The 16,338-nt window shown below is 40.5% G+C and overlaps 1 protein-coding gene across 19 annotated transcripts in view; it reads right to left on the bottom strand.

The window, feature by feature from the left end:
* NFASC (neurofascin) overlaps positions 1–16,338 on the bottom strand; it is a 259,426-nt gene that overhangs the window by 2,435 nt on the left and 240,653 nt on the right. For 9 of the 19 annotated variants that reach the window (XM_077481264.1, XM_077481260.1, XM_077481267.1 and 6 more), the window contains 3 exons: positions 15,583–15,735; positions 13,987–14,118; positions 4,348–4,417 (listed from right to left, as the gene is read on the bottom strand). In XM_077481264.1, coding sequence (XP_077337390.1) covers positions 4,348–4,417; positions 13,987–14,118; positions 15,583–15,735 — 355 coding nt within the window. Of the gene's footprint in view, positions 1–4,347; positions 4,418–13,986; positions 14,119–14,302; positions 14,461–15,582; positions 15,736–16,338 lie in introns of those variants that run through there. The other 10 variants (XM_077481266.1, XM_077481270.1, XM_077481271.1 and 7 more) reach the window with 2 other exon arrangements.

The following is a 16,338-nucleotide window of genomic DNA, read 5'->3' as shown; positions in this document are numbered from 1 at the left end:
GCAAATTAAATTAAAGTATATCTAAATACAAAATATATTTTTTTGGTAGAGTGGAGAAATATTAAAACCCCTGTGATGTGTTTTTTTCTGCAGTATGTCTTTCCATGGACAAGAACAACTGTAGTTGTCTTGAGGGCTATTATCACCGGGACAGAAACTAATACGAATTCAAAAATGTTACAGTTTTAACTTGAACAAGAAGTTAGGGGATATCTTCCAAAAGTTACACCTATACCAAATGTCTAAGCCCTTGTACACACGGTCGGACATTCTGACGGAAAATGTCCGATCGGACCGCGTTGTCGCATAATCCAATCGTGTGTGGGCTCCATCGGACTATTTCCGTCGGAATATCCAACCGACAAAGTTTTAGAGCTGGGCTATAAAATTTTCTGACCACATGATCCAATCGGACTTTGTCCGATCGTTTGTAGAGAATTCCGATCGGACAAAGTGCCACGCATGCTCAGATCAAATTCCTAGACCAAAGCTATTGGCTACTAGCCTGAATGTAGTTCCGTCGTAACGAAATAACGTCATCACATTCTGAACGATCGGATTTTCCGACAACTTTGTCCGACCGTGTGTATGCAACACCAGTTTCTGACAAAATCCGTTGGACAACATTTTACGGATTTTTTTGTTGGAATGTCCGACCGTGTGTACAAGGGCTAAAAGAGGATTTCCCCTTACTTTCTGCCCATCACATCACTGCCTTTATAACAGGAAGTGAAGCACAATTTCCTTAAAGCGGGGTTCTGCCCTAAAGGTATTTACACCCACTTCCAGGCATAGACTCCCACGGGAGTCTATGCCGTTTGCTGTCTCGCCGCGCTGTCTGCTGGGACACACATGGGTCCCAGAGTCAGTGCGGACCATTCCTAGTCCGCTGCACGACTCGCTCATGCGCAGTAGGGAACCGGGAAGTGAAGCCGCAAAGCTTCACTTCCTGATTCCTTCACCTAGAATGGAGGTGGCAGCAGCCGAGACCTGAGCGATTGATCGGTCTCAGCTGCCAACATCGCTGGACCCCGGGACAGGTGTGTATTTATTAAAAGTCAGCAGCTGTAGTATTTAGGCTGCTGGCTTTTAATATTTTTTTGTAGGTGGAATCCCTCTTTAATAGGACACAAACAGCAAAAAAAAAAAAAAAAAAAACACAGGCAGTTTTACCTCTATCCCATTTTATCCAACACTTAAAAATGTGGTTTTAAATATACATTAAATAAACATGATTATATATTGCTACAGAAAGGGAAAACAAAGCAAGAAAAAGTTATATCAGCTTGATTCGTATTTTCAGTTATTGTTAAACATTTTTCAAGTGGTATTAAACACAAAAACAAAAATTTAATATATTGCAGCTTACTAAACATTGGATGCGGTGGCTGCATTAGTTCAATTTAAAGCTTTTTTTCCCTATCTGTGTTCACCTAGTGATCTGACCAGTAACACACCTCCTGTATTACAGTGTCTACATTCAGTATAAAGAAGCAACAGAGACATCTTTGGACAGCAGCACCATCAGTGTGGGGGGAGGGGTGTGTTAGATTTACTAGCAGCTTTAGATACACTAACAACTTAAATGCAAACTCCAGCTCACACTTTATAAGATGTTACAGCAACTGTTTTGCTCCTTTTGGGATAAAGGTTTTACATAAACAAATAAAAGCTGAATATTGTAAGCACCCTTGTCAGTAGTAAATGGTTTGATCAACTCTCTAACTACTACATCTGCAGGACATCTTGTTCTACTGAAAAACAGCAGACCCACTGGCTGGATCACCAGGTCAAAATAAAAAAAAGCCTAAAAAAGAAAACAAATGCAGCCATCACAACTAGGAAGCTGCAATAAAGGTTTGTTTTTGGGTTTAATACTATTTTAAAAAGTGAGAAAGCATTAAAGCAGGGGTCTTCAAACTATGGCCCTCCAGTTGTTCAGGAACTACAATTCCCATCATGCCTAGTCATGTCTGTGAATATCAGAGTTTTACAATGCCTCATGGGATGTGTAGTTCCACAACAGCTGGAGGGCCGTAGTTTGGAGATCCCTGCATTAAAGGGTGTTGTATAGTAAAATGCATATAGTTAGTAAGATACGTATAGGTCATTGACTGCAGAACTTGGTGCAAGGTGTATCACATCTCTTTAATACTGCAATCGTTTCCTTTACCTGTAACATGTTAGAACATGTTAGAATGAGTATTTAGTTGTTCTATTATTAGATGAGGAATTACAAACGTTTATTACACTACTGAGTTAAAGTGGTTGTAAACCCTAAAAAAACAAAAACAAAAAAAAACCTGCAAGACAAAGGCATAATGAGCTAGTATGCATAGCATACTAGCTCATTATGAATTACTTACCTGAGATCGAAGCCCCTGCAGCGGCACTCGTTCACCCCTCTGGCGGCCGACATCGCTCCCAGACTTACTTCCAGGTATCGTAGGCTCTGGCGATGTGATTGGCTGGAGCTGCTGGTGAAGCCACAGTCTAACTGAAGCAATTTGCTTCAGTGCGCATGTGCCGATGATGTCAGCACATGCAAATACAGGGGATATCTCCTAAACCGTGCAGGTTTAGGAGACATCCAGTGTAGCTACAGGTTAGCCTAATTATGGGATTATCTGCAGCAAAAAGTGGTTGTAAAGGGTTTCCCACCCACTTTCAGGTGCCATTGTAACAAGATAATTAATGTGATTGACTTCACCTGTCAGTGGTAAAAATGTTTTGGCTGATTGGTGTCCAGTAGGATTCAAGTTGGTTTGAAAAAGGTTATTGTTGTTGTTTCTCACCCTTCTTTATGTCAAAATCTACTAGAGCTGTACGATTCTGGCTAAAATGGGAATCACGATTTTTTTGCTTAGAATAAAGATCACGATTCTCTCACGATTCTCGTGGTGTAACATCTTTCACATTATACAAAAAATTGGGCTAACTTTACTGTTGAGTTGTTTTTTTCTAGAAAATTTAATTTTCAATTCATGAAAGTGTATTTTTTTTTTTTAAATTGCGTTTGAAAGACCGCTGCGCAAGTATGGTGTGACATAAAATATTGCAACAACCACCATTTTATTCTATAGGGTCTTTGCTAAAAAAAAAAAAAAAAAAAATCATGTTTGGGTGTTCCGAGTAGTTTTCTAGCAGAAAATAATGATTTTTACTTGTAATCTACAAATTGTCAGAAAAGGTTTGGTCTTTAAATGGCTAAACTTCCTTCATTTACACACTGGAGTTCTTCTTTCCTTTGATAAAGGAACTAAACAATACTTTGTTTCTACTTATTGGTGTGTTGTGATTAAACTTGGCAGGCTGCCCAGATTAAATTTTTTTTCCCCAGCTTTGAGAACTCTCTGCACTTGTTAAAAAGAATCATGACATGCTGTTTTGAAGATCGGGCAGAGAAAAAGGTTGTGATTTTGATTTTTAACGATTAATCGTGCAGCTCTAGAATCTACTGTTGTGGCTAGGTTATGTTATAAACATTAGTATCAGCAAGGAAAGGTTTACTGTAACAGACAAATAACTTTATCCTACCTTCCAAAAAACCTTTAATGGGAACAAATAGAAATATGATAATTATTTAGGAAAAGTGGATAAAGAGAATAAAGAGACATAAAAAAAACAATGAAAGGTAGGACACATATGGGGTGGAGAAAGAGAAGCACACGTACTGCTGTAACACGGACACTCTTTTGACACATCAGTTTCAATTAATCAAAGGAAACAAATCAATAGCTTATGATAAAATTATGTTCAATTACACTTGTATTACAGTTTAAAGATTGAACCTGGCTTGATAGTCAGATTTTTACTTAGTGCATTGTTTTTTTTTTTACAATCCAAAGAGCTGCACACATGACTTTATAGATTTTGATCAAAAACATAGCAGACTATTGGTTGTTTCAGAGGCAGGTTGCTGGCACACATAACGCACAGAAGGTGACACGTAAGCAATGACGTGCCTCACCTGTGCTCTTTCCTGGAGAGCAGGAAGAAAACAAAGGCACACATGTTATAAGCACAGGCCGGTATGACACAGCAGCAGAGAACTGTCCTTTGTGTGACACTGTGACCCTGTGTGTTGGTCTGACTGATATTGACATATTTCTGAACCATTCTGTTTGCTGAAAACAAATATGTGACAATTATGAACTGTCTTGAGTAAGTGTAATTTATTACACATATCATGTATCTATAATATACTATAAGTGTACTTACAGATATGGAAGTATACAATGAATATATTACAAAGTGATTTATTAGTGGTATTTATCTGTAATGTATATACTGTACATGTCAGATTTTCTACAGGTAATAATACATCATTTTGGAACCTATCCTTACCTGTAATCAAATGATCCATCTTCATCCTTTTGATCTTCAGGACCCAAAGCCACTTCCTTTTTCTCTCGCACTAAAGAATACAACAGAAAAAAAGTAGACTTTGTAAATATTTCCATGGGACTCCATCACTGAATTTATTCACTAGCGAAAATGTGTGTATGGTCTAAAATGGGCATAGTTGGGCATACCAAGAACAAACATTACTGCTTCATTACGTACAATGATGAGGAATATGTGCAGGGAAGGAAAGCATACAGAATCACAGAGAACAATATGTGCAAGGAATGGAGTGCCAGAAAATCAAGCATGGGGTAGAGAGTGCAAAGAGTATGAAGGCAGAAAGTATGTGCTGGAAAGGAGAGCGGATGGTAAGAAAGCAATATAATATTTGCATAAGGGAAGAGAAGAGGGTGTGAGTGCAAGTAGCATGTGTAGAGTTAGTGCTTGAGGGTATGATGAGGGGCGGTATGTGCAGGATAGGAGTACTACTGTATATACTCGAGTATAGGTCGATCCGAATATAAGCCGTGGCCCCTAATTTACCACAAAAAAACTGGGAAAACGTATTGACTCGTGTATAAGCTGAGGGTGAGACATGCGTCCATCCCTGTGTCCATCCCTGTGTCCATCCCTGTGTCCCGTCCATCCCTGTGTCCATCCCTGTGTCCCGTCCATCCCTGTGTCACGTCCATCCCTGTGTCACGTCCATCCCTGTGTCCCGTCCATCCCTGTGTCCCGTCCATCCCTGTGTCCCGTCCATCCCTGTGTCCCGTCCATCCCTGTGTCACGTCCATCCCTGTGTCACGTCCATCCCTGTGTCCATCATAGCCTACCTGTCTCTTTGCCTTCTGCAGCCTCTGTGTGCCGAGCCGTGCCATGCCGAGCCGAGCCGTGCCATGCCGTGCCATGCCGAGCCGTGCCATGCCATGCCGAGCTGTGCCATGCCGCACTTCTCCTCCTGGTCTGACAGACGGCGGCCATTCCACTGTTCAAAAGCCGCGCCTCCGTCTGTGATAGGCGGAACACTCAATTTCCCAGCAGTCAGTGTTCCGCCTATCACGGACGAGAATGAGCGGATGTCCGTGATAGGCGGAACACTGACTGCTGGGAAATTGAGTGTTCCGCCTATCACAGACAGGGAGGCGCGGCTTTTGAATAGTGGAATGGCCGCCGTCTGTCTGCACGACACGCTGATCGTGTAGGCAGACGGCGGTGACTCAAGAATAAGCCGAGGGGGGCACTTTCAGCCTAAAAAAAGAGGCTGGAAATCTCGGCTTATACTCGAGTATATATACGGTATATGATATTATGGCAGCCAATATGTGCAAAAGATGACTCTAGGGGGATTTCTCTGTATGTACAACAGAGAAGTGCTAAGGATACAAGGGCGTGCAGATTTTACAGAACGAAGTGTGAAGGGTATAAAGATGGTTAGTATCTGTAGGAGGGGAGTGGAGAGCAGGATAGAAGTGTAGAGTATGAGGTAGAGCATTGTGTGCAGGTGGGGCATACCAGAGGGTATATGTGAAGGGTATGACAGTAGCCAGTACACCCTCTGCACAACAGATAACTGTATAGTGTGTTGAGGGTATGCCAGTGGGCAATGTAAGACAGAAGTGCAAGCAATGATCTTGCACACATTTTGCATTTGTTGAAAGATTACATATTCTTTGGCCAATCTGATTTCTATAAGCACTTTAGCAACTAGTATAAGGGATGCCAAGCATAGATAGCCTTATGATACTGTGGTAAATTAGTGTTTCTAGAGTTTGCTATGTTTTCTTTACATTTACTGAGATATTACAGTGTACAGAAGTTTTTTCCATTTAGAAGTCAGCAGCTACAATAAGTCACCTGTCCCATGGTCCAGAGATGCGGACACACGAAGCCTCGCTCCTCTCCCCCTCCTCTCCATGGTGCCGGCATTGCAACTTGGGCGCCTGGCTGTGGCTTCACAGCCGGGCATACACTGCCCATGCACGAGTCACGCTGCGTGTTGTGAATGGCCGGGCAATCTTCTGGGACATGTGACATGTCCCAGAAAATTGCAGGGAGGGAGGGGGGAGAAGTGAATTTCCTTCTGGCGCCGTGGAGCCAAGGGAGGAAGTGGAAGCTGGGTGCCTGTCAAAACTGGGTAACCCGCCTGTGAACTGCCTGTGAACTGCCTGTGAACTGCCTTGAATCAAGCTACATGGTCACGAAGTGCAAATATTCGCAGACATCTGTCCAGCTACGGTGCAAAAATGCAGATCCTTCAAGCCTTTACTATTGCCTCTACAACAAAATGGAATACGGTATCACTGGTCGTTCCCTTTTCGCCTCACCTTCCTCTATAAAGGCAAATCCTTCTCATTTTATACCTTCACAGAAGGAGAAATATTTCTGAAATGCCTGGGCTTAATTTCTTCTTCCCCTCCATCATCGCCAGATCCCCACACTTCTTCATTGTCCGGCCGTGGCAGGGATAACATAGGGCGTCCAATATCCCGATTGTGGCACTCACCCAGAACCACCAGAAGCCATAACCGTTATCAGCCTATACCACCTTGACAGCCACCGGGGCCGAGAGGATTGATTCATTTACTGGAGGATTTATTCCGACAGTCTTACACTGGGTCTCTTAACAATCAATGTGGAACATGTTCTATTTACTAGTTATCCTGACATTTATTTTTTATTTTTTGCTTGTATTCTGTGGCTTATGGACCTCCTATATTACGAATAGATCAAATTGTAGTTTGTATATCTTCCACAAGAGGGCAGGAGTGCAAAAAAAATTGCTAGTTCCCCACTCTGGAACATCACCACACCTTAAGCCACTGTTTATTTACCCTAGTTCCCATTGCCGCTTGATTTGGGTCGGGTCGAAGGGCATTGCACCTCCCCCTATTCCAACCACCCTTCCTCCTTCCTGGTTTATTGGGAGGTGGGGTCCTTGGAACACTAAGGTCCTATTTGTGGCATATCCCATTGTTCATTTACGTGTTATAACTTGATAAATTATCATTCTTATTATTGAAATGCGTTTACACTCAATGATTATATCTTATACTGATGACCTCTTCCTTTGGTCCTCTTTTCAGGCCTTCACCCTCATAAGGGTCTTTAACCTTTTTCACTTTCTTTACCATCACTTTCTTCAGCATCCCTCTGGGGCTCCATCAGAATCCTGAAATCCTGAATGTTCCTCCTCCGGGGGACCAGTTGATCGGTTTTGTACACTCCGGTAAGGTAAGAGATACCAATGCCACCAAATGCTATGGCTGACCCACAATCATGCAAGCCTATAAAATGTTTAATACATAATATGCAGGGTCTTAATTTGCCCGTAAAAAGGTGGAAAGCCTTCAATTACTTTCATTCAGTAGGAGCTGAACTAGTATTTCTCCAGGAATCAAATTTTCCGCCTTCTTATAAACCTAATTATAAACCTTGCTAAAAGATATAAATTGGGATAAAAACATAGGAACAAAGAACAGGGAGGAGAGATGGGTTCGCTTTAAGAGAATATTAAATAAGGGCATTAGCCAGTGCATCCAATTGTGTAAAAGATTTAAAAAAGCAAACAAAAGTCCTGAATGGCTGAATGGCTTAACGCCAATCTAAAAATGCATATAAAAGCAAATGAGAAGGCCTTCAAAAAATACAAGGTTGAGGGATCATCATCAGCATTCAAACTTTATAAAGAATGCAACAAGAAATGTAAGGGTGCAATTAGGGCAGCTAAGTTAGAAAACGAAAGACACGGGGAGAGCAAAAAAAAAAATCCCAAGAAATTCTTTAAGTATGTAAATAGTAAAAAAAGGAGGACAAACCATATTGGCCCCATAAAGAATGAGGAAGGACATCTGGTTACAAACGATGGGAAGATGGCGAAGGTATTGAATTTATTCTTCTTCTCAGTCTTCACAAGGGAATCGGGGGGGGGGGGGCTTCAGTAACTACAACTGCAGTGTTAATCCTTATGACACATCACAAAAAGCACCCTCATGGCTAACAGAGGACAGAATTAGAATTAGACTTGGGAAACTTAACATTAATAAATCATCGGGAACGGATGGCTTGCACACGAGAGTACTTAGGGAATTCAGTTAAGTAATTTCTAGACCATTGTTGCTAATTTTAACTGACAGTCTACTGACTGGAATGGTACCAGCAGATTGTAGAAAAGCCAATGTAGCACCAATATTTAAAAAGGGCCCAAAAAAATCCCTGGGAATTACAGACCAGTTAACCTAACATCAATAGCATGCAAGCTCTTGGAGGGGATGATAAGGGACTATATATAAGATTTTAGTAATGAAAACGGTATCATTAGCAGTAATCAACATGGATTCATGAAGAATCGTTCTTGCCAAACCAATCTATTAATCTTCTATGAGGAGGTGAGTTGCCATCTAGAAAAAAGGAAGACCAGTAGATGTGGTGTATCTGGATTTTGAAAAAGCATTTGACACAGTTCCCAATAAATGTTTACTGTACAAAATAAGGTCTGTTGGCATGGACCATAGGGTGAGTACATGTATTGAAAACTGGCTACAAGGGTGAGTTCAGAGGGTGGTCATAAATGGGGAACCGAGGTTTCAGGAAGTAGGATTGCACTGCTGTCTACACAGACATTCTCCTTACCTCTGCCTGTCCCTGACTACGAGTCTGCTTTCCGATTGTATACCTCACTGCCAGCCTGTTGCCAACTCCTGCCTGTTCCTGACCCTGCAATGGATCCTGTTAGACTTTTCCTGGACAAGTCCAGTGTTCAGTGTTCTCCTTACCACTACCGGCTACCAGGTGATATTCGCACTGGCACTTTACATTGCTTGAGTGTATTTGATTTTTAGTACGTATATTATGTAAGGAGATGATTGGGGTTTATTAAATGCTTATCAACAGTATTACGCTATGTGGCAAATCAGTTTTTTCATATGGATCCTTGCATGATAGGGCTATAAATCTGGTGGGAGTTCTTTCGGAGTGGTGGACGGTCAGTGATAAGATCTAAGGAGCATTATTTCTGCATATGTGGTTAGTGCATCCCCAAAGGGGAGATCATCTCACATGGTGAAGTGTTTTGGTGGATGGTGTTTGTCTCCACGATCAAAATTACTACATGGCACTACTGAACTGCATCGCAATATTCCATATATGAACAGTATATTGAAGCTTGCCATCTTTAATATATGACAAGGGTGCTGCTGCAATATTTGAAAGGGAATCTGTTATTTAGAGTGTTTTTTAGTATTGTTTTAATATGTTTATTTATTTTTTGAAGGGCTGCTGTTAATGTGATTTTATAATTAAGGTTATATTTTCATCTGATGTTCTGATATTTTTACCACATAGTACCCTCAACTGATATATCCAGGGTGCTGAGCTGTGCTTTTTTAGGTGGGCAATACTAAGCATTTTTTTTGATAAATAGGAAATACTTGGAATGGTCTGAGGGACCCCACGTCCCACAGCGTTCTGTGCTGGGGCCAAACCTATTTAATTTGTTCATAGATGACCTGGAAGATGGGGTAAACAGTCCAATCTCTGTATTTGCAGATGATACTAAGCTAAGTAGGGCAATAACTTCTCCACAGAATGTGGAAACCTGAACAAATCAAAGGGGTGGGCAACTAAATGGCAAATGAGGTTTAATGTAGGAAAATGTAAAATGCATTCTAGGTAGCAAAAATATGAATGCGATCTATATACTAAGGAGAGAACCTCTGGGGGAATCTAGGATGGAAAATTACTTGGGGGTCCTAGTAGATGATGCAATGCCAAGCTGCTAACAATGAAAACAGAATATTGGCATGCATTAAAAAAGAGATTAACTCCAGGGATAAAGCGATAATTCTCCCACTCTACAAGAACCTGGTCCGGTCGCACCTGGAGTATGCTGTCCAGTTCTGTGCACCAGTCCTCAGGAAGGATGTACTGGAAATAGAGCGAGTACAAAGAAGGGCAATAAAGCTAATAAAAGGTCTGGAGAACATTAGTTATGAAGAAAGGTTGCGAGAACACAACTTATTCTCTCTGGAGAAGAGTCGATTTCAATTTACAAATACTGGTGTAATAGGGATATTACAATATTATAATACTATATTATTATATATTATAATACCATATATTATTATATTATAATACCACAATAGGGAGAAAAATTTTTTGCGGAAGGGAGTTTAACAAGACACGTGGCCACTCATTAAAATGAGAAGAAAAGAGGTTTAACCTTAAAACTACGTAAAGGGTTCTTCACTGTAAGAGCGGCAAGGAATTCCCTTGCACAGGCGGTGGTCTTAGCGGGGGGGGGGGGGGGGGAACGATAGTTTCAAAAAACTATTAGATAAGCACCTAAACGACCGCGACATACAGGGATATACAATGTTATACTGACACAATATCACACACATAGGTTGGACTTTGTGTCTTTTTTCAACGTCACCTACTATGTAATTACTGTATGTAATTATATACATAAGCACTACTCTTCTTTCTAACCAATGCCCCAGACAAGATGCTAAATGAAAAATGGAAAATACTGTGCTAGATAACATATGCAAATTCAAATCAAGCAGATGCTAAAACGGATAAGATAGAAACAGATAAATAATACAAAGTAGCAGTGCTGAAAATACCGTGACTAAAAAATGTGAAATAAAGAAGAAAATAGTCCAAATTGATGGTTGTATATAGATTATTGTACATAAACAACAAAAGTGATAAATGTCCATATAAAGCACAAATAAGTGGGTTTTTATGCTATAACACCTCTTGATGACAGTGCATCTCCGCCATATGAATTGTGTGCTTACCAGAAGGAAAGCTTATAGAAGCCAGCGGCTAACCCAGCCTATACCCAGCCAGGGCCTCTATCTAAGAAGGAAGATGGTTGTCCACAGTAGGTAATGGGAAGGAACTTAAATTGAGCACCAAATAGCCTGGGAAACTTAAGCATCGGCCACAAAGTAAAAGATAAAAAGATCATAAAAACACAGCTGGCTAGCAAGGGAACACCCGTCCACTGAGTACAACGCAATGACATCAGCACATCTACCTCCCTACATGCGTTTCGTCACAATCTGACGTCATCGCCAAAAATTTTGCCTTTTCACCCTTGGCACCTTGGTAACATTCCTTTCCTATTATGCCCTGAATAAAGAGGAATTGCCCTTCTTTCAAAACCTACTCCAGCAACTGTCCCACCTTTTTAAAGGCACACTCCTAATGGGAGGGGACTCCAACATCACTCTAGACTCAAATTATTCACATAGAAATACAGGGGGCAGTGGCACAAAACTGTGGCATACAATGTAAATGTAAGTCCTTGAAATACAGGGGGTAGTGGCAAAAAACTGTGGCATACAATGTAAATGTAAGTCCATACAAGAGTCCTTTGATCTGTGTTGCTCTAGTATGAGATGATAGTCTGTTGTACCCAGGGCAGCCTTGCAAAGGGAGTTGAAGAAAATGCCAAAGCATGTGAAAAAGGAAACCGAGAAAAAAGGCGCCACTTAAGTAAAACTGTATTATTTTAATGAACAAGGTGCATTAAAAGACTAACATGGAGGTTTCTCTATAGAAGCATAGTGACGTCCAGTGAAATAACAGTCTCCGTTCTGGCTGGCAGCATTAGCCTCTTCCTGTAGGGTCGTGTAGAGCAGAGCTGACATCCTATCCACCAGGTGTCTTCCAGCTCTTGGGCGGGAATCAGAGCGAGGTCTGGAGCGCAGTCAGCAGGCATTGGAATAGGGCTTGAACGCAGCGTATGTTGGGATGATGTCGTAGAAGTGATGCGATGCATTTCACAGCGTGCGCAGTGGTGAGATGGAAGCACTGCATGCTCCATGGTCAAGAGCCATAGAGCCTTTCAAGAAAAAGAAATCACTGTGGAAAGAGGTTCTGGCCACTATAAAACAAAGCCTCGAGGCCCGGATAGGTGTACTACCCTGTACTACAAAAAATTCTCCACTTTATTGGCCCCCTCCCTAGCACACCTCTTCAAAGACATAGAGAAAGGTGGTCCAATAGACATCGACTCCAATAGAGCCTTCATCTCTCTTATTCCCAAACCCAACAAAGATCACAGTGATGTAGCCAACTACCAACCCATATCCTTAATTAACACGGATTTGAAGCTATTCACAAAAATTTGGGCAGGAGGTTGACATTCCTGGCTGACTACATCCACTCCGATCAAGTTGGCTTTCTGCCATACAGACAAGCAGCTGACCAGGTCAGGAGAGCAATTGACCTTATATCCTTATTAAGGGGCCATGTGTCAGACTCAATCCACATCTCGTTGGACACCCGACAGGGATGTCTGTTGTCTCCTTTACTATTTGTGATAGCCATAGAAACATTGGCGATAGTGATCCACCATAACCTAGACATTTTGGGAATAGAAAGTGGGGGCAAGAGTCCTAAGTGCGCTTTATTTGCAGATGACCTTCTGTTTTTTCTCATGTCCTCCCATACCACACTACAAAATCTCTTACCCTTATTAAATCAATTCTGGAAAATTTCCGCCCTGCTAATCAATCACGATAAATCAGAACCAACTTCAACTCTTTAGAGCATCAAATCTCAATTTCCTTTTTCGAGGCAACAGTCGTCTCTCTCTTATCTGGGTTATCAAACTGACTTTCGATGCACCCTTACTATATAAAGCTAATTACCCTCCCGTGTTTGCTCGATTACTCGAAGACGTGAAGACATGGTCTGATATGAATTTGTTATGGATAGGAAGAATCGCATCAGTTAAAATGACTGATTATTATATTACATTTGAACCCTGTCTATACAAGTTCCGTGGTGGTAATGTACCATTTCCATTCTAAAATCCTCCATTAAATCTGGGGTACCAAAGGTCCTAGAATATCTCACGCTATGATGTATGTGTCCAAAGACCTGGGGGGTATGGGGGTGCCTGAGTTTCGGAAGTTTTATATGGCAGCACAGTTGGCACAACTATTTCAGCTCCACAGTCATCACTACTGCCCTGAGTGGGTCTCATTGGAGTCCCAAGCGTGCACTCCGCTGGCAATGGACCTCATGCTTTGGACTTCCCAAAAGCACCATAAAGCTATTTTGAGTCCATTGCTTTCCCTTTTCTTATGCATTTGAGAAATGAGTTGCAGGAGATGGCCCCTATGGTCAGCACATACCCCCCCCCCCGTGGCCCCACTCTTTGGCAATCCCTTGTTCCCCCCTGGCATGCAGCCCAATAGATTTGAATGGTGGGTAAACAAAGGACTATACCACATAGGCGACTACTTAGATCACAGAGGACTACATCCTCCCTCGCACGTCACAGGCAGTTTGGAGATACCCCCGTGGAGAGCTTCTGTCTACAAAAAATTCTACACTTTCTTCAATCATTACGGAAAGACGGATCCAACCTGGTGGTACGCACTATGTTCGGAAACAGGTGCCTACAATACACTATATAGGAGGTACAGTATATTTGTATGGCTAATCTAATCCATTAAGCAATGTTTGAGGTTACTGCTAAAAAGACGATTTAAAAAAAAAAAATGCATTTTATCAGGGTTTGTTTACGTTTTCTATTAATGGGCCCCCCCTGTTTAAACCTAGATGAAGACCACACATTTTTACACACATCTGCGATGCAGCCAAAAATGTTCTACTTACCTGGATATTTGCCTCCTCGACTCCTCTTAATGAAGCACACAATCAACAGGATAAGTACAAGCAGAGCAACAGCACACATGAGCCCAATGAACCAGCCTTGAGTGGCAATGTCTACTTGGTTTTTTGTGTAAGCTGCCAGAAGTAGAAAAACATCAGTCATATATGAGAACTATACTTGGTGTAAACATGGCAAACAGCAATGTTTATGTACAACAAATAATACATAACCCACACGAGGAAGAAAACAGTTTAAACAGTATTTAAAGAATAATGAAAGCTTGTATATCATCAGGACTGTAGAAGACAGAGCCCCAACCTTGTCCTTCAACTCAGACAGTAGTCTTTTTAGAGTCTCTTTACAGGATAGAAGGTGGGTATGTATGGGTCAATCACACAGTTTCTCTGGAGCTCATATGAAGAGACCAAGTAACCAGGTTTTTTAGGGGGGCTGTTGAGGATCGAAGAAAGGAACCTCTGTAGTTAGACAATCAAAACAGTAAAGGAGAAAAAAACAGAACTTAGCCTAAAGTAATAGAACAAAAATGTGTGGAAAAAATGTACATACGTATGCATATTTACAAAACACATTTTGCAAGAAACTTATGTATAAAACAACATTAGATATAAAACATTTATTCACAGCATATGATTTAAAGAAAATCTAGTTTACCAATAAAATCACAAATACTCCTACACTTAATTAAATGGGAGGGCATATTCACAAACATATTTTGCAGTTTGGTATGGAAGATATTTTTTCTACTATTATATTTTTAACTCATCACTTAATAGAAAGTCAGATATTTTGCAATAAAAATGTGGCTTCCTGTTAACAAATATTAAAGCTTAATCAAACAAGGAAGATGTGTGGAGCACTAATCAAGAAGGTATTAGCATACACTAAAAAATAGAAGCTTACATTTAAAACTGATTAAAGCAGCTTGATGTCACTCAGCAAGTCTCAAATGCACCACACCATTTTATGCTTCATCAATGAACAAGCTTGTTTAACAAAATATTAATCCAGAGCAACCAATTTAACTGTATTTTTTTAGTGCAATTAAAGATAATTTCTAATTGCTTGCTATTATGTACTGAACTATGCTGTGCTTTTTGAACTGCCTTAATAGCCTCAATAAGCCTGTAAAGAACATATAAAATGCAAATGACCACCCAAAAATTATTGACTGGGTAAAAGTAAAGGTAAACTGGTTCAATTTTGCACACATTAAAAACTACTGCATTATATTGAGCAATATATATCTATATATATATATATATATATATATATAATTGACAAAATTTGACATTTGTCATAAAGTCACACACAGCTGAGTAGATAGATACAGAAGTACAAATAGATAAGTAGATAGACAGATTGGAAAAACAGAGGTAGAGGAACCTTACAGACTGTATGCAATGTATTATCCACAAAATGTAAAAACATCCCAAAGTATACCTTTCCCCTTTACAACCTTATCGTATAAAAACTGTAGTACTTTTCAATTTTAATTTTGTTTTACAAACTATTTTTGCCATTACAAAGATCAGAAAGATTGTACCTGTGTTTCCATTGAAGGAACACAAAGCCCTCACCTGAGCTGGTCTCGAACGTCACGTATGGGCTTGTGACTGAGTGGTGCTCCCGGGAATAAACCCGTACTCGGTAGGTCATCCCGGGGACCAGGTCAGACAGCTGAATTGAGGGGGGATGACCCTTAACGGGAACAGTTCTGTTCATGTTATTACCTGATAGGAAAGAGCTAAGGATGAATGTCGGCTGAGTTGACAGCAGGAGATGGAGAGGAAAGCCAGAGCAAAAGTTTCATGCAATGTGCTGCAGACCCACATACGCACAGATAAAGGCTTTAATAAAAGAAACTGTGCTATCAAACATTCTTGCTGTAAAAATTGCTTATCACAATGCTCAAAATGTAAAAATCTTACATGTAAACATAAACAAACAACCCTAATTTAGTTCCCACCCCTTGCCTAGTTTCTACAGAGGTACAAACACAATGCTTTTTTTTTGCATGGTCATGCAACACTGTACACAAATTAGATTTATACAATTTTTTTCACGCAAATAGAGCTTTCTTTGCTATTTAATCACATTTTTTCCTATTTTTTGTGCTATAATACGATAAAAGATCGAAAAATAGGGGGGAAAAACAAAACAAAACAATATTTTTTACTTTTTGCTATAAAACCTATCCAAACATATTCAATAAAAAAAAAAAAAGTCTTCATCAATTTAGGACAAAATGTATTCTGCTGTATTTTGCTACATGCTTTTGGTAAAAAAAAAAGAACCCAATAAGTGTATATTAATTGGTTTGCATGAAAGTTATA

Source organism: Lithobates pipiens, unplaced genomic scaffold, assembly GCF_037356315.1.
Source record: "Lithobates pipiens isolate NorthernLeopardFrog02 unplaced genomic scaffold, aLitPip1_a1.2 Scaffold_16, whole genome shotgun sequence".
NCBI lineage: Eukaryota > Metazoa > Chordata > Amphibia > Anura > Ranidae > Lithobates > Lithobates pipiens.
Note: the sequence above shows the minus strand (reverse complement) of the source record. Positions and strands in the feature narration are given on the sequence as shown.